Source organism: Lucilia sericata, unplaced genomic scaffold (assembly GCF_015586225.1).
Source record: "Lucilia sericata isolate MDLA Ls3-8-SP2 unplaced genomic scaffold, ASM1558622v1 Contig001568F_arrow, whole genome shotgun sequence".
Taxonomy (NCBI): Eukaryota; Metazoa; Arthropoda; class Insecta; order Diptera; family Calliphoridae; genus Lucilia; species Lucilia sericata.
This window is the reverse complement of record NW_023995490.1, coordinates 28,794-48,468: the sequence shown is the minus strand read 5'-3', so window position 1 is coordinate 48,468 and position 19,675 is coordinate 28,794. Positions and strand designations below refer to the sequence as shown.

The window sequence follows — 19,675 nt, the reverse complement described above, 5'->3', positions numbered from 1 at the left end:
TTAAACATTAAACAAGCCGTAAAATACAAACGCTTTAAACCATCGCCATAAGCCAAAGTAGAGGCAAAAAGAGAAATGTTTGGAATAAAGATACAGAAATTTAAGAGCTTGCTATGAACAGGGAAAGAAAGATTAATCATGCCTGCCTGACTTTTTAAGATGATGGGCACATGCGCGTATTTTATATGTTTGTATTTACATACATAATAACTCTTTTTTTTTTTGAACGTTGCTGTATTTTATGATCTTTTTTTTGTACCAACAACAACAAATAAATAACAAGCTAAAAGCGCAGACGTACGATCGTCCGTCCGTCTGTCCATATGTGAGTACAGGTATGTAGTTGCTGTTAAGCTGGAACTGTTACTGCTGCTGCCGTTTTACGTTGTCTCACTTTTTTTCGGGGGGTTTTGTGTGTTTTACAACAACACATTAACAACAACAGCCAGAAAAAAAAACAGCAACAACAGCAAATCATAGTCAAATGGGAATTAATTTTTCCCCAAACTGAAGTATAAAAGCGCACAACTAGCAATGGGACATGTCTCATTAGTGTTTAGTAACAGATCTCGCAAAGATGTTTGCCAGAAGGAGATCTTCTTTGTCGTGTTTAAATATCGCGCTTTTAACGTGCAGCCTACTCGTTATCGGGCAAGTGTCGTCCATGTCCATTGAACGTCTGGGCAGACAATATCAACAACAAAATGATAAACAATTAGAATTTAGTGAATTTATGCTGCCCGAGGCAGAAAGTGAAGTGTTGCAAAATGATATGGAATTAGTGCCAGCCGTAGATGGTAACAGTGATATGTACTTGTTTGTGCCAGCCGCTTCCAATAGTCAAGAACAAAACTTACAATCGTTAACGGATCTCAATGAATCCGAAAATTCTGGTAATGTTGAGAGCAATTCCGATATGTTGATGTTGGAAAGTGAAGATACACCAGCCATGCAAATTTTGGAATTACCTGAAGATGAGTTGGAAACTAAAATTACTGAAGATTTAGTGGACAACAATCAATTGGAGCAGGAAGCTCAAACTGGTGAAAAAGCTGATGAACAAGTATCAGACAGTATGATGAATACCATTGCTGAAGCTGTTCAAGAAATTGAAAATGAAATTGAAACTGAATTGGTAGGCAATGATGAAACTCCTAAAGAGGAAGAGCCAGTTGAGGTTGAAAATGTTAAACAAGAAGAGCAATTACCCATGGAACATAAAGATACTGAGACAGAGAACACTGATGTAGAGGAACAGGTTTCCGAAATGGAAAATAAAGCTGAAACTTTGGATAATGCTGAACAGGAAATGATTGGTGTTGTAATGGAAGAAACCAATGATGCTCCTGCCGAAAGTCAACAAGAAACAGAAAAGGTCGATGAAGCTGTGGAAATGGACTTGCAAGCTGATGAATCAGAATTGCAACCTGCTGTAGTTGAAAAAACTGAAGAAATTCAAGAACCAATGGCTGAGGAAGCTGAAAATAAAATTGAAGAAACTCAATCTCACGAAGAAATGGCTCCCGCTATGGAAGAAGAAAAAGCTGAGGAAGAACCAGCTGTAGCTGAATCTCAAAATGATGAAAACGATCAAGTGATTGCAGAATCACAAACTATGGAGGAAGTTAAACCTGTGGAAGAAAATGTAGAACAAGTACAGGAAGAAACTTCCATGGTAGCAGAAGAAGAGAAAGCTGAGGAGGAACAACAAGCTGATGATGAAGCTCAAGCACCAGCTGAGATGGAAATGCAAGCTTCTGATAAAATTTTAACTCCAGCCATGGAAGAAGCTCAAGCTGCTGAAGAAACCCAAACTGGCGAAGAAACTCCTGCTGAAGAGGAATCTCAAGCCGAGGAGGAAACTCCAGCTGTAGAAGAAAATCAAGCTGATGATGAAACCCAAATCGCTGAAGAATCTCAAGTGGTAGAAGAAATTCAACCTTTAGTTGAAGAGACTGAAACTAAACTAGAGGAATCTCAAGCAGAAGAAGCTAAAGTTGTGGATATGCAAGCCGATGAGACTCCAGCGGAAGAAATTCAGGCTGAAGAAAATCAAGCTGATGATGAAACACAAGACGTTGCTGTAGAGAAAACCGAAACTATTAACGATGAAACACAATCTTCTCCCGAAGAATCTCAAGCTGTAGAGGAGGAACAACATGCTGAAGAGATGCAACAAGAGCTAGAAGTCATGCAAGCTGAATCTTTAGAGGAAACTCAAGCTGCAGATGAAACTCAAACTGTTGACGAAACTCCTGCTGCTGAGGAAGCCCAACTTACAGAAAACGTTCAACCTTCTGAAAATTCTTTAGATACTGAAGCTGTTCATGAAGAACAACCTGCTGAAGAAACCCAATCTGATGATGAAGTTCATAATGTTGAAACTTCCCCTATTGCTGCAGAAACTTTAGTCGCTGATGAAACTGACAAAATGCAAGAAGATCAATTAACTTCTGAATCCCAAATTGTTGAAGAGTTCCATAATGCTGAAGAAGAAATGAAACCAGTTGAAGAAACTCAAGTAGCTGACGAAGGACAATTAAATGAAGAAACTCGACCTGAAGAAGAAACACAACAAGTACATGACGATGAAGAAGTTCAACAAGTAGAAGAAACTCAGGCAGTAGAAGAAGCTCAAAACATGGAAGAAGCTAAACCTATGGAAGAATCTCAATCAATGGAAGAAGCTCAACCTATTGAGGAAGCTGAACCAATGGAAGAAACTAAACCCATTGATGATGCTGAAACTTTGAAGGAAACTGAAGAAGCTCAACCAATGGAGGAAGCTCAACCTATGGAAGAAGCTCAACCTATGGAAGAAACTCAACTTATGGAAGAAGCTCAACCTATGGAAGAAACTCAACCTATGGAAGAAGCTCAACTTAATGAAGACACCTTGGCTGATGAAGAATCTCAACAAAATGAAGATGTGCAACCTGTAGAGGAAGCTCAACCTATAGAAGAAACTCAAGCCATTGAAGAAGCTCAATCTGTTGAAGAAGCTCAACCTATTGAAGAATCTCAACCTATTGAAGAATCTCAACATATCGAAGAAGTTCAATCTGATGAAGAAACTCAAGCTGCTGAAGAAGTCGAACCTGTAGCAGATGCTCAACCTATGGAAGAAGTTAAGTCTGAAGAAGAAACTCAAGTTGTTGAAGAACCTCAAACAGTTGAAGTTGCAGAACAAGCTGAAGATGTTCAATCTGATGAAGAAACTCAAATGGTTGAAGAATCTGAACCTGTAGAAGAAGTTCAACCTGTTGAAGAAGTTAAGTCTGAAGAAGAAACCCAAACTGTTGAAGATGCTCAACCAGCTGAAATAGCAGAACAAGCTGAAGATGTTCAAGCCGATGAAGAACCTCAAGCTGAGGAAGAAATTCAAACTGTTGAGGAAACTCAAGCTGCAGAAGTAGCCCAACCTGTCGAAGAAACCCAAACCGTAGAAGAAGCTCAAACCGTTGAAGAAGTTCAAAGTCTTGAAGCTGATGACTCCCAGTCCAAGCCTGTTGAAGCTCTAGCTGATGCTGAACTTCCCGTTGAGGAAGAAATTAAGCCCGCAGAAGAAATTCAACAAGATGAATCAGAAGCTCAACCAGAAGCCGAAGATGTAAAACCAGCTGAAACTATGCAAACAGTTATGGAAGATGTAAAACCAGTCGAAGAATCCCAAATGCCTGTGGAAGAAACTCTAAGTGTTGATGAAGTTGAACCCATTGAAACTGCCGTTGAAATGGAAGAAACTAAACCTGTGGAAGATATTCAAACCGAAACCGAAGAAGTTGCTATGGTAGAACAAGAAACTGAACAAGCCGAAGCTAAACCCGAAGAAATTTTAGCCGATGAACTTCCAGCTGAGGAAACTAAAGAGCAAGAAGAAGAAATTGAAGCCGCTGCTCAACCTGTAATCTTAGCCGATGAAGATACTTTGCAAAATGTTGAACCTGTCGAAGAAATGCATAAAGAACAACAACAAGAACCAATTGCTGAAATACAAAAATCCTTAGAAGACAACAAGGATAGTGATAATATCTTAAATGATGATACTAATGAAAGTGAACCCCTCAAAGAAACCACTTCCATGTTAACAACTATTGTACAAGTACCCACTAAAGAAGAATTGACACAACAACAACCAGAAAAGCACGAACAAGTACAAGTACAAGAACAACCAGCTGTGGTAGAATTTGTTAGTTCAACAACTTTGAAACCATTAAATGTTTTGGATAGTGTACTCAACTATGTCAATGCCTCCTTTATGAATCAAATGAGCAATGACAACATCAAACAGGAAGTACAAAAAGAACCGGCCTTTAGTTCAAAACTAAGACGTTACGATGGTGCTCAAGTCTGGCGTATTGTAGTGCAAAACGATAGAGAGAAACGATTAGCCGAAGAATTACAAACTAAATATGGTAAGTTGAAACAATTTAATTTTTACAATTTTTTTTTTTTTAAAAGAAAACTAATTAATATTGAGTCCAAGACAATGCTATTGGAGAAATTTCATGGATGTTTAGCTGTAAAGACAAAAGGTTTTTGTTTTTGAACATTTCATATTTCATGATGTGATAAATTGATAATTCTCAACATGTAGTTTATGAAATCTAACATTTAATTGCTTTTCAAACACTCCAGGTTTCTGCATAAAATAACAAAATCTCTGTGATATTTTTAAAGCCAATTTTTTTGGCATCCAACTATGTCATAGATTTTCTTAACAATGTTGCGAGGAGATAGATTTCTTTTTTGGAGATTTCATTTCATACGAATATTAAATGATTTCTTCTCTCTATCTTTTTTTGTTTTTGGTATGGTTCAGCATATTAAATAGATTTTTTCCCCATTAGTTTTCTCAGCAGGAATTTCTATTTGTGTTGAAATTTATATAGAAATTAAATGCATTTTAAGCTAACTGTTAAATGTTAAAGAGAAAGGGTGTTGCGAAATGTGGAACGATTTCGAGATTTTGTTAATTTTTTGAATATATTTTTATGGTTTTCTTAAGGCAAATCCCTTTTAAGTTAAACAATTAACCAACATGATCAAGTTGTGTCCTTCATAGTCTTCCGTCCTCTAAAACATCTCCTCCTGAAGAACTCTTTAGTTTTTAATTGTTTTTTAACTAATAATTTCAGTTTTTTTGGAAAATATAACAACTCATAATTGCACTGCTGTCTGTGGCATTATTTATTTAAACTCAAAATTGTTTGTGATTTAAGTTAGTGATCGGCACAAAGATCATCACACTTTAATCATACTGAAATCTAAATATACATGTCTTATATATTCTCCAAAATCATTGAAATTTGCCTGATGGGAAGGGCTTTCACTGAACCGATTGGTCATTGTTAGACCCTCAACATTTTCCATTAACATTCTCTAATGTAAAGCAGAGTTGTCTCTTGAAGAATTTGGACTTTACTGTTTGGAACTGCTAAGTCCATAACAGTATTGAGGACTTTGAAGTTCGAAAATCGCAAGTAATTTAAATCAAATGCTGGTTTTTGTAAAATGAGATAATGTTCATTGAAGACAGTGATCACCAGAACACTTGCTGAGGAAACTCAAACTGTAAAATTTTGGGCATCGTTAGATCCTTAACATTTTCCCTTAATATTCTCTAATATAAAGGAGTGTTGTCTATCTAAAGATCTCTGGCTCTTCGAAATAAACTCTTTAAAATTGGAACAGCTATGTCATTATTCCTAGTCCACGACTGCAATGAGGACTTAAAAGTTCGGAAATCTCAAGTTATTTAAATCAAATGCAGGTTTTTGTAAAATGAGATATTGTTCATTGAAGACAGTGATCAACAGAAAGATAAACACACTTGCTGAGGAAACTCAAACTGTAAAATTTTGGGCATCGTTAAATCCTTAACATTTTCCCTTAACTTTCTCTAATGTTAAGAGGAGTGTTGTCTATCTAATGATCTCTGGAACTTCGAAATAAACTCTTGAAGATTTAAGACTTTATTTTCAATATTAAACTGCTTGGAATTACTAAGCTCGACAATCTCAAGTAACTTAGGTTAAATGCTTTTTAATCACTTAAGAAAGTGATCAGGCAGAAGAAGATCGGCACTTGATGAAAAGACTCAAGTTGCTGAAGAAACTCAAGTTGCTAAACTCAAACCGTATCTTCTGCTGCTGAGAAAGCTCAACTTACTGAAGACTTTCGGGATACAGAAAAATGAAGAACAATATGTTGAAGAAATCCAATCTGTTGATGAAGATCAAAAAGTTAAAACTGCACGAATTACTACAGAAGCTTTAGTTGATGAAGAAAGCTCTACTTACTAAAGAAATTCGACCTTCTAAAGAGTCTTTGGATGAAATCTAACGAGTTACCAATGGAAATGATGAACTTTCGTTTCAAAATCCCTGTTGTGTTCTGTAAGAAACCAATAACATTTCATTTGCGATTAGGTTTTTGTAAGTACCGATCACTTTTGATCTCCTTAAAATTCATGTTTTTCTCAAGTAAACACCGTTGCTATTCGTTTCCTGTTCCCTAGAAATAACCAACACCGCTTGCAATTAAGGTCACGCTATCTTTTTTGTTTTATTTGCTATTATTTTTTCCCATATTTTTTAATAGTACATCTAAAAAAACAATCTATAATATAAAAGATTTCATCTAGGTTTAATCTAAGTGACTACTAAAATGCGGTCACACACAGCATCCATTTTCATAATGAAAACTATAACGTAAATGTTCAGAAAAAAATGTTTTCAATCTTTTTGTTTTGTCTGTATTTTACTATATAATTACTTGTCGGTTTTTACTTTTTTTATTGAGGTCAAGGCTAAGAAGTCAATTTTAACGTCAAATGCAGTAGAAAATATTTTTGTTTAGTTAAAAACTAAAAACAAAAGCAATTTGTTAGGTTTTGTCTTTTTTAACTAAAATGTTTAGTCAAAGAATTGTTTAGAATTTAAATTTTAGTTAAAATTGCAAAAGAAAATTGTGTAATTAAGGATGTGGTTTTATAGAGATTTTAAATATCAAAAAGTTTAAGAGATTCCATAGAAGTAATTAAATAAAAATTGCTAATGTTTTAGTAATAAATAACTGATTTTTAATGATATATGACAAATGAAGCTTCAAAAGAAAATGAAGACTATAAGGAAAGCCAACTGACAAAGAACTAGTTCCGTAATTAGTACTTGAGAAGAAGTCAAAGGTTTTCAGCAATGACAATGTCCGAGATGGGGAGAAATTAATACCTTTTTGGTATTCTCAGAAATGTTGTTTCGAAAAATCGTAAGAAACCCAACCTGTTGCAGAAGTCCAACTATTAGAAAATGCATCTGAAATCGTTGACGTATAAAACAACAGCACCCTCAAATAAGGAATAACAGAGAAAAAGTCCAAGCAGTATCTCATGCCAAACTTAGGACCAGTAGCAACTATCCGAACGAAACGTAGAGTTATAGCTAAGTGGTCGATTTGGGAAACTGACTTCTTTTAACAGGGAAATGCTCAGTATTTAAAGACCGACACTTCCGAGTAACGGCAGTTTTTTTTACATTCTCTACGATATCTAATCGTAGAGTAGGTTGAAATCTATTTAATCTTCTTAGAATATCTCTCCTAAAGTGGATCTCAAACTCATTATATAGAATTATAGGAACTTGAGTGAAGCCATAATAGGAGTACGAACCATTATTTGGAAATCTTTCCGATGCCAATAATTATGACGTAGATCCTCGATCTCACCACAAATGGATCTTTGGCCACAGTCGAACTGTTACAACAACGTAGATCAGGTTAAATATTTTCAGACTGTTTTCCTTTGGAAATGAATCCTCAAAATTATTCAAATTTCTTAAAATAATGCTCAAAGATCATCAGAACACCAGATTTATTTTTAACATTAAACTACTTCCATCCACGTAGATCCTCGATTTCACCACAAATGGATCTTCGGCCACAGTTGAACTGTTACAATAACGTAGATCCTCAAAAATTCTTCAGGTTAAATATTTTCAGACTGTTTTCCTTTGGAAATGAATCCTCAAAATTATTCAAATTTCGTAAAATAATGCTCAAAGATCATCAGAACACCAGATTTAGTTTTAACATTAAACTACTTCTATCTGCTATTTTTTGACTTCTATACCTTATGACATTCCGAAACCCCGATAGAGAAGGATCATAATCAAAGCTTTGGTTGTTAAGTGAAGTGGGTATGCATTTCCTACTTCACTTATCTGAATATATCCGAAATATTAGGAACTATAAGAAAAATTGCCCCTAATATATTAACCTTTTCAGTTTGACCCAAGCTATTAGGTTCCTAAGTCACAATAGATTTGATTAGGACATTGCAATTTGAGTTTATTACCAGTGGTACCTCATTCCCGTTGTGGGCGCTTGATTGGGCATTTGGACTTTCCATGTCTAAGTAATTTTTAAGTAATCCTTTCGGCGGCCTAAGTGTAATTGATTAAAACTGTATAATACGGCGCCATCTAACAGATAGTTTTAAAACTTGACACTCCTCACAATCCCTATATGCAGTAGTTCTTGAGTTTATCAATTGCGAACATAATCATATATATTATGTTTAAATTCTTCAAGTCTTTTCAAAAATTAACCTCAAATACTTAACTTTTTTAACTGAACTCTGTTTTCATTAAAGATTTTTAACCGATTTCGATCATCTTCAATAGTTAAGAATTTCGATAATCTTCATTCTAGTTTAAAACCGTTAAACTTTGCTAAATTTCCATCTTTATCATGGAATTCGGAACGCAAATAAATAAAAATGGAATGATTGTAATTTATCGATTCTTTGGGAATATTACTGCAGATTTCTTAAGATTTTGATAAACTTTAATACGAATTCCACATCTAGGGGACTTGAGAAACTGAATTTTGGACAATTGAATATTCCTAAATTGATAGTTTATCTAAAAGATATCGGGTCGCAACTAAAAAAATAATGAAATAGAATGGAAAATAGTAGTAAAGTTTTCCAAAGTTGGCCAAAAATTTAGTAGCTAGAACCATAACAGTTGGTTGCTATAACAACTAACATCAAATGATAACATGGAACATACATATTTCTTTAGGGGACGTTTTAGTCAAATTCTTAGAATTTTTAACAAAAAGAAAATAATTTTGCATTAATTTCATCTGAAACTTTTAACAGTAATGTAAAACAAATCTACATAAAACATCCATTTAAAAACTACCCAGAAAACTAGGTCACTGGTGAGTTCTTTAGAAAAAAAATATGAATAAATTTTAAGTGATAAACTGTAGGTTGTTTTATTTTCTTTGTAATTCTCAGTAATAACAAAAATAATGACAACAACCTACTTTTAAAATATACGTTATAAATAGAAAATTCCAATAAAATTAAACCAAATAAGAAAAAAAGTAATTTTATACTTAAAAATGAAATTATAACCTACGCCAACATAGTTTTTTTATCTCTTTAAAAGAACGACAAATCAAATAAAAATTTTTAACACCTTTCAACTTCCAAAAAACTAAAAAAAAAAAAAAAAAAATCACATATGTATAGTTTTTTCAAACATTATGTTAGACAAACCAGAAAGTAGAGATGTAAAAATATTAGAAACAACTTTTACTTTCTTTTCCATATATAAATATATACACATAGAAAAGGCAACCAAAAACCCATAAAACCAGCAAAAACGCCTACATCCTCCAAATAGCCAGCCACACCGCATCACATACTACCACTTGCCATACTCATTCATTCATTCACTCACTCCACACATTATACCCATAGGCATATAACCATATCTATAGCCAATATTGTGGAAAAACATTTTTATTGAAACCACTTTTTTTTTTGTTTTCGCTTTTTTCCACTTTTCTAGATGGTCAATTATGGAAAGAGGTCAAACAAGAAGTTGACTACTTGTTGAAGCCACAAGTGTTGGCCGATGCTGAACGTCATGTTAGAGCCGCCAACTTATCGCGCATTGTACTTATTGATAATTTACAGAAAGTCATTGAGGTAGAAAATCCACTGGCTGAAACAATTTCACAATTGCAAAATAGAAAGGGTAAGTTTTTGACAAAATATATATATATTTTTTTATTTTAAAATTATCTAGGTTAGAGAAGGGGACTGACTAAAAACCATTTCCTATACTATTTATGGATTTCAGAAATGTTTGGTTGTTTTGTCCAAAATTTCTATTTAAAACATTAACAAAAGAAATTTAAGAAATTTATATTTTGAGGCCAAGAACGCTTCAGAACAATTTAGAATACCCTGCTCCGAAGACAATTTTGAATACCCTGTTCCGAAGTGAAGCATATAATGCTCGCTTCAAACGAATCAGTTGTATTCGGCAGGCTTCCCTTAAGGGTCTGTCTAGATTTCAGTAGCTTATTATAGTTAGGACACTTGGCGCCACCAAATATAGAGCATTACCTGCGCATATTTTCAGGTTAAAAACGCATCAAGACAATTTCGAATACTCTGTTCCGATATAAAGATCTAAATGAATTGTAGTCAGACGGGTTAAGGTCTGGGCTATAATGCGGTTGATGCAAAAGTTTCCAAACACTTCTTTCTAAATAACCTGTGAGGGTTATCGTAACTGGGCTATCGTCGCCCAATGCCCCCTACAAAGGAATCAGTTGTATATTACAGGTTTCCTGTGATGCTCTGGCCAGTTTTTAGCAACTTAGAACCACCAAATACGAAGCATTACCTTAGCGCCATGGATAATTGGCTATATTGTCGATTAGGGCTTCAAATCACGATCTTTGTGCTTCGGATTATCGCAATGGCTCCGCTTTTCATTGCAGTTAATGAATCGTGGAACCTTTTCGGACATGCAAAGAAGTGGTTTCGAGGTCTCTTGTCTTTAATACATATTGCAGCCAATTGGATGAAACCTACTGCCTGCGTAACTGACCGAATATTCGGGGGTTTTTCGTCCAATGCTCTCTTCATAGGAATCAGTTGTATTTGATACAGATTTCCTGTGATGCTCTGGCCAGATTTTAGCAACTTAGAGTAGATAGTTTGTTTTTGGAACCACCCAATACGAAGCATTACCTTAGCGCCCTGGATATTTGGCTTTGTTATCGATTCGGGCTTCAAATTACGATCTTTGTGCTTCGGATTATCGCAATGGTTCCATTTTTCATTGCAGTTAATGAATCGTGGAGCGATCATGAACCTTTTCGGACATGCAAAGAAGTGGTTTCAAGTGGTTTCCCTGCTTTTGAATGAAACCTGCTGCCTGCGTAACTGGCCGAATATTCAGGGGGTTTTCGCCTAATGCTCGCTTCATAGGAATCAGTTGTATTTGGTACAGGTTTCCTGTGATGCTCTGGCCAGATTTTAACAACTTAGAGTAGATAGTTTACTTTTGGAACCACCCAATAAGAAGTATTACCTTAGCGCCCTGGATATTTGGCTTTGTTGTCGATTCGGGCTTCAAATTACGATCTTTGTGCTTCGGATTATCGCAATGGTTCCATTTTTCATTGCAGTTAATGAATCGTGGAGCGATCATGAACCTTTTCGGAAACAATACAATTAATAACTCTTAAAATACAGTTGCCTTCAGTAGGTTAGTGTTCTAATCTGGTAGACCGGTGGTGGTGGGTTCGATTCCCACCTGAGGCACTGGTTAAGGAGCGCACAACAGGGCCGATAGAAGCCTAGGTGTATTTCTTCGGATTTGATGTATATATGTACATCCTTCTTTCAAACTTACCAACTAAAATACTGTTAGAAGTTGCGAGAAAATATAATTCCCAAATCGTATTAAAAATTTTTGAAAAATGAATGTTTTTGAAATACTATTAGATCAAGTCAAGTTGAAGTCAAATTGGAAAATTCTGAAAATCAATTGCAACATTCTGAAATATTATTGGAAATTTCTGAAACACGAATATTTCTGTAATTCCATGGTGTAATAGGAAATGGTGTAGCAAATCAGATAATAACCCAAAACTCCAAGAAAAAATAAAGATCATTTATATTTATGATTATAGTTTTCCAAACACACTTTTTGGTTCCATATTACGTGCTGAAGGTAATATTTAGACAAGGTGTTTTGCAATTATTATTCTTGATTTCTTTTCTTGATATTATAAAAATTCATTTCCAAAATCAAACTACTAGGTGTTTCTATAAGGGTTAGAGTTAAACGCTATGCAAACAAGTTGAAGAAAAGTATATTGAAATCCAAGTACTTCTTACTTATGTTAAATTGATTTCAAAAAAAGGGGTATGATTAAGTGGGTTTAGGAATAAGAAAAACAAAGAATAACTTGTTTTGTTTTTATTTCATACTTAATTGAGCTTAAAACAAATACTACCCAAATGTTTTGAGGGATTAAAAAAAGGGGTTTTTGAAATAATTGAATATATGCACACCACTTTTTTGGGGTTAAAAAAAGGGTGTTAGTTTTTAATTATAAAACAATTATAGAAAGGTTTTGTTTTAACAGGATATAGCAAGTATATGCTAAATTAGGCATAAGAGGGAGTATATTGAATTTCAGAAAGAGAAAAGAGAATACAGTTTAGCTTTGACAGTTTTCAATTTAACAGCTGTGTTGTTAGTTCATGAATTTTCTTAACAATCTACGTAAAAGGTTTCTTACTCGTTAAGCATTTCAGATATGCATTTTGTTGTTCCCTCCCAATCGTATCGCGAATATAAATCAAGAAATTTCTGATGTTAGAGATTTTCAAAAGTTTAGTTATTAATTTGTTTACTAACGATTCGGTTTAGAAAAATTAATGAAGAGTAAATTAATTTCTAAGGAGAAGCTTTCAATGAACTCTGAGAACTCCACATGTAGGATTTACTCATAGTGACTAAAAAATGTTCAATGATCTAGTTCTATTGCTAGTTTTTCTTCTCGCGATCAATTGTCTTTTTCAATATTTTATATATTTGGAATGGTTTAAGAATTCAATAAAGAATTAATGCATTTCTAATGAGAGCCCGTTGAATGAACCTAAAGAATTTGATTATTTGAAAATGAATTGTAAACATTCGCGATCATTTGAAAGTGTTCGAGTAAAGAGTAAATTAATTTCTAAGGAGAAGCTTTCAATGAACTCTGAGAACTTCACATGTACGATTTACTCAGAGTGATAAGATAATGTTCAATGATCTAGTTCTATTGCTAGTTTTTCTTCTCGCGATCAGTTGTCTTTTTTAATATTTCATATATATTTGGAATGGTTTAAGAATTCAATAAAGAATTAATGCATTTCTAATGAGAGCCCGTTGAATGAACCTAAAGAATTTGATTATTTGAAAATGAATTGTGAACATTCGCGATCATGTGAAAGTGTTCGCAAGTTTCTTTAAAAATAGGAATTTTAAAACTTTAACCGATCCAAACTTAAGCAGATTAAACTTGATTAAAGATGAATACCTCTAAAGTTCACGTTAGTGGTTTACCCAGAGTGACTAGATGAAACCTTTAGCTTTATAGCTAGTTGTTCTTTTCGCGATCTGTCATCAGTTTCAATATTTTAAAGGGAATTTGTTACTTTAACAAAGAAACTAAGGAAATCAATTCCTTGGGAATGAACTGCCATCACTCGCGATCGTATAAAACTTATCGCAAGATCCATTTCGGTACACAACTTTAGCATAAATTGTTTTGAATAGTCCAACAGCAGCAAGAGTGATTCACTCAGAGTGATTAGATAATATTGATCCGGCTCTGTAGCTAAGAGTTTCTCTCGCGAAGTTGTTTAGTCTTAAAGACTAGATGATGTTCAAAGATCTTGCTTTTCGCGATCAGCCGTCAATTTCAATATTTTAAAAGTTATGGGGGTAAATTTGGAATTTTTAGAAGTTCAGATCAATTGAGAATTTTTGGATCGCTAAACTAACCTAAAGGAATCTGTTTCGTTCTTAACGTTCTTCCGGAAACATTTGGTTTAGCATTATTCGATTAATAACGGAAGTTATATTTAAACAAACTTATCAAAACCCTACCTCTTAATGTGTTAAAGTATTTTTGCTTATGGGAAACCCTACAATTTCATTTTTTCTTCTCTTTTTTCTTATTTGTCCTTCTATGAAGTTTTTTTTCTTCCACTAATGTCAATTTTTGTGGCATGTTGATAGTTTGGTTAATTTATATCACCTTAAAATAAATATTATTTTACTAAATTTAACCCAAAAAATACGGCTTTCAACTTTGATTTTTACCTACATATATTTTTGGGTAAAGTGAAATTTCTTTTAGCAAATAAATAAAAAAAAAACACCCAAAAAAACCTCTGTATTTTCTGACACTTGTCTCATGAAAGAAGTGTCAATAATAAACAAAACATAAAAAAACGCCTTTTACAACAAATATTGAAAGCTAGCAAGACATGTAATTTGCCATATGGCTAAAAAAAACCCTTAATTTACCGAAAAAAGTAAATGAACCTAAAAACAAAAACTGAAATTTAAAGTTAAAGGTAAAATGCAAATGTAAATTCAACATGCAATGTCATGGTATTCCTTTTATAAACTTCAAATTTTGACAAGGTCTGTAAAGTTTGCTTTTAATACAGTTTTGAAGTTTAAGAATTTAAGTTGAAATTGAAAATTCATTAAAAATGTAAAATTCTTAAGAATTTCTTTTCAAATTTAACAAAAATTTCTTTAAAATTTGCTTATTATTTAGCATTTACGGAAATGTCATGAGTAATCAGTTATTTTTGCATTAAACTGTCAATACAAAATACAACACTTCCTCTCCCTTGCCTCCTCTCTCTATCTACTCTTTAAACTTTTGTTATCATACACGCATAACGTAATTGTTGCCATTTAATAACAACAACAAACAATTGCGTAAATTGTAAACATTTTCTTTATAATGCGTTCACACTATAGGTAATAATAATCAGATTGCACTTAGTATGCGTTCAGTGTTTTTTTGGGGGGGGGGCACTTTTGTTTTATGTTTTTATATATTGGAAACAATAACAACAATATATATTGGGGGTGGGTGTGTAAATTGAATGCAAGTAAATGTTAATATTTAACTATTGTTTGATCAATATTGTTGTAATGCAATAAATTCCTACAGCAATCATTTCCCATTTTTTTTCGAATGGAGTGATTTAAGGTTATTTGTAAAGAAAGAGAAGGAATAGTTTTTTAAAAATTAAAAAAAAAAAATGTAAACAAAATTTTTATATAATTTCTTTTATTCTGTAAATGAAATCATTGTTTTTCCATTTCTTTAACCGAAAAAAAAGTTAAGTTCCTTTTGTGTTGAAAACAAAATAAAAATTTAATTTATTATGGCTTTAAGCCAAATAGGTTGGAAGCCAATTTTGATATGTAATAATTAATTTAATTAAAAAAAAATTATTACACCCAAAAAACGATATCAATTACAATCGAATGATTCCATGTTTCAGCAACTGAATCAAATAATTCGAAACTTAAGTTTGAGATATCTCGAAAAAGGAAGAATATGTACAAGAGTTTAAAATCTTATTCTAAAGTCCAGTAATTGGACTTTCAAATGACAAAAAAAAAATATATAAATAAATCTATCTTTGCGCTTTACAAAGTCTCAAATATGGCCCAAAAGGGGATTTTTTCAAAAGACCCCATATCACGATAACCTGATGTAGAATTCTAAAGACATATTGCGATTTAGAGCAGCTCTATTATAAAAGTTTACCTAGGACTTTGGATTACGACTAAAATTTTCTTCATTGTTGTAGCTGGTTCTTTAACCTATCGTTTAGTTTCTTAAAAGAGGAACAGTTTTTGCCCCTCCTTATTAGGGCTAACGTCTGCTAATCCCTCATACGGCTAACGCAATTAGTTCTAATCCCTTGCAATAGCTTGAACTTCGTCTTTATGTTATTTTTATAATGGAATCCTTCCTCAGTTATTTTCTTTGGAATAGTTTGTTTAAAAGTATGCGGATCTACGGATATAGATTACTCTAACTTCTAAAGGAACTAGAGTCTATTTCATCTACTTTTAGATGGCTTGTTTGGTTAAAGATATCAGATTTTAATCACTTTTAATGGAACTAGTTTTGTGTCCAGTCTTGAGGACTATAGTTAGCTTATTATATGCACAAATATCACACACTTTCACAAGAAAAACACAGAACATTTTGAATTAATTTTGAGGAATCAAAACTTTTCGATTTTAATGGAACTACTTTTGTGTCCAACCACGAAGACTTCAGTTAGCATATCAGATCCATAGATTTCATACACTTCCATAAGAATAATATTGTAGATTTTAACATTCTCCGAATTTGATCTCTATAGCAGCCTCAGATACATTTTTTCACATGTTTAAAGTTCGGCCCATTAGGACTGATATAGTGAAGCTATTTCCTAACAATTTTAGCAAACTAAACTCCATTATATACACATCCTAATATTTAAAATTATTTTTTTCTTCTAATTTTCAGGACATCGTTTGACCTGGCAAGCATATCATCGTTTGGAGGACATACATGGTTTTTTCCATTTCATGGCTAAAACCTATCCCGATATCTGCTCGGTAGAAACTATTGGTTATTCGATTGAAAAGAGACCTTTGACGATTTTAAAGTAAGTTTTGAACTATCGAGAAAACTAAAATAACAAATCTAATAAAATGTTATAAATATTCTAGGATCTCTAATGGTAATGCTAACAATCCCGGTATTTGGATCGATGGTGGTATGCATGCCAGAGAATGGATCAGTCCTGCTGTAGTCACCTATATCGCCAATCGAATTGTTGAAGGTTGGGATGAAATACCCGCTTATATGCGTAATATTAATTGGTATATTCATGCTGTGGCCAATCCCGATGGTTATGAATACTCTCACACTACCGATCGTTTGTGGCGTAAGAATATGAGATCACATGGTCGTGCCTGTCCTGGTGTTGATTTGAATCGTAATTTCGGCTATAAATGGGGTGGTAAAGGCACTTCAGCTAATCCTTGTGCCCAGACCTATAGAGGCAGCAAAGCTTTCTCGGAACCTGAGACATTCTATATTTCCAAATTCATTAGTAATTTCCCCAGAGATACCTTCAAGGCTTATCTATCATTCCACAGTTATGGTCAATATATTTTATATCCTTGGGGTTATGATTATCATGTTACCAAAGATATGGCCGATTTGGATTTGGTGGCCAGACAAGCGGGAACGGTTAGTATTTTACGGAATTTGAATGTCACTCCAAAAAATAACATTTTTTATCATTCCACAGATCATTACCAAGAGTACTGGTGCTAAATATACTGTAGGTTCCTCGGCTAATACCTTATATCCAGCTGCTGGTGGTTCGGATGATTGGGCCAAGGGTATTGCTGGCATTAAATACGCTTACACCATTGAAATGGGTGATAGCGGTCGTTATGGTTTTGTTTTACCTGCCGAATACATTGAACCCAATGGCAAAAATGGTTTAACCTTTGTCGAGACCGTAGCCAAGGCCATTACCATGGGCAAAAATGGTCGTAGACGCAAATTGAAGGCTCACAAAACCCACTAAGACATAATTAATGAAATGCTAGAGTAACTTAAGTGCCAGGATTTATACAAAGTATAAATCTTATTTTAGCGAAAAAACCATTTTAGTGATAAGTTTAATTTATTTATTACAAAATTTAGTTAAATTAATTTATTTATTTATTGAAACGAAACAGAAAAAACAAAAACAAGAGAATATATTTATTTATTATTAAATTAAATTATTTATTTATTATAAAATTAAATTAAATTATTTATTTATTTATTGAAATTATTTATTTCCCCCCATATAGTTTTTAATGTAAAACACAAAATTTAATTTATTAAAATGCATTTTTAATGCAAAAATCTATTTAAAAAACAAACAAAAAAATAAAGAAAATATTTCAAATAAAATTATTTATTTACATATTTGTTCTTCCTTATTCAATTCAATCTATTCTCCTCTATTCTAAAGATTTTTTGTTAGACTATGACTGTCTATTGTTGTCTTTATCTCGTTTGCATGTTTGTTTTACAAGCTGAAATATTCATTGTTTTTTGCCAAAGGACATTTTTGCTTGGCTTCATTTTGTATGTGGTTTATTTTGCTTTTCCTTTTTTGTATAGTTTTTGTTATCCTTAAGTTTGATATTATTAAATTTTGTTGTAAGGGCTCTGCTAAAGCTGAGCATTACATTAAAAAAACGAGGAACCTAAAATACAGTTGAATAGCGATTTTGGAACAAAGTTGGTATCATATATATAATGGCCGAGATCTTAATGCTGTTGAACTTATTTAGCACAGTTTACTAATCACACACCTCGAAATTGCACCTTTTCGAAAAAACGTTTTCATCTGACCATAAAATATGAACTAGATTGACTGCACATGGTAGGACTATAGATTATGCTTTAGTCTAGTCTATAGTCTAGTCTATAGTCTAGTCTATAGCCTAGTTTATAGTCTAGTCTATAGCATAGTCTATAGCCTAGTCTATAGTCTAGTCTATAGCCTAGTCTATAGTCTAGTCTATAGTCTAGTCTATAGTCTAGTCTAGTCTAGTCTATAAGTCTAGTCTAGTATAGTCTAGTCTATAGTCTAGTCTATAGTCTAGTCTATAGTCTAGTCTATAGTCTAGTCTATAGTCTAGGTCTATAGTCTAGTCTATAGTCTAGTCTATAGTCTAGTCTATAGTCTAGTCTATAGTCTAGTCTATAGTCTAGTCTATAGTCTAGTCTATAGTCTAGTCTAGTCTATAGTCTTAGTCTATAGTCTCAGTCTATAGTCTAGTCTATAGTCTAGTCTATAGTCTAGTCTATAGTCTCAGTCTATAGGTCTAGTCTATAGTCTAGTACTATAGTCTAGTCTATAGTCTAGTCATGTATAGTCTAGTCTATAGCCTTAGTCTATAGTCTAGTCACTAGCATAGTATCTAGCTCTAGTCTATAGTCTAGTCTATAGTATGTCGATAGTATAGTTTAGTTAGTAATAGTCTAGTCTTATAGTCTAGTCTATAGTCTAGTCTATAGTCTAGCTCTAGTCTAGGTCTATCGTCTAGTCTATAGTCTAGTCTATAGTCTAGTCTATAGTCTAGTCTATAGTCTAGTCTATAGTCTAGTCTATAGTCTAGTCTATAGTCTAGGTCTTATGTTCTAGTCTATAGTCTAGTCTATAGTCTTAGTCTATAGTCTAGTCTATAGTCTAGTCTATAGTCTAGTCTATAGTCTAGTCTATAGTCTAGTCTATAGTCTAGTCTATAGTCTAGTCTATAGTCTAGTTCTATAGTCTCGTCTATAGTCTAGTCTATAGTCTAGTCTATAGTCTAGTCTATAGTCTAGTCTATAGTCTAGTCTATAGTCTAGTCTATAGTCTAGTCTATAGTCTAGTCTATAGTCTAGTCTATAGTCTAGTCTATAGTCTAGTCTATAGTCTAGTCTATAGTCTAGTCTATAGTCTAGTCTATAGTCTAGTCTATAGTCTTAGTCATAGTCTATCTATAGTCTAGTCTATAGTCTAGTCTATAGTCTAGTCTATAGTCTAGTCCATAGTCTAGTCTATAGTCTAGTCTATAGTCTAGTCTATAGTCTAGTCCATAGTCTAGTCTATAGTCTAGTCTATAGTCTAGTCTATAGTCTAGTCCATAGTCTCGTCTATAGTCTAGTCTATAGTCTAGTCTATAGTCTAGTCCTAGTCTATAGTCTAGTCTATAGT

At 33.3% G+C, this 19,675-nt stretch overlaps 1 protein-coding gene across 1 annotated transcript; it reads left to right on the top strand.

Moving 5' to 3' along the window:
* Nucleotides 1–541: 541 nt before the first annotated feature.
* On the top strand, nucleotides 542–17,785 carry LOC119611969 (titin-like). The gene is made up of 5 exons (XM_037967676.1): nucleotides 542–4,415; nucleotides 9,864–10,052; nucleotides 16,426–16,567; nucleotides 16,632–17,157; nucleotides 17,219–17,785. Exons 1-5 carry the CDS (start codon nucleotides 578–580, stop codon nucleotides 17,501–17,503), a joined length of 4,980 nt encoding a protein of 1,659 aa, XP_037823604.1. The 5' UTR covers nucleotides 542–577; the 3' UTR covers nucleotides 17,504–17,785.
* Nucleotides 17,786–19,675: the final 1,890 nt, after the last annotated feature.

Excerpts from the sequence above, each read along its gene's own strand:
- LOC119611969 (XM_037967676.1), top strand. The coding sequence starts at position 578 with ATGTTTGCCAGAAGGAGATCTTCTTTGTCGTGTTTAAATATCGCGCTT. Across the intron at positions 4,416-9,863 it reads AGAATTACAAACTAAATATG|ATGGTCAATTATGGAAAGAG; the intron begins GTAAGTTGAAAC and ends CCACTTTTCTAG. Across the intron at positions 16,568-16,631 it reads AGACCTTTGACGATTTTAAA|GATCTCTAATGGTAATGCTA; the intron begins GTAAGTTTTGAA and ends TAAATATTCTAG.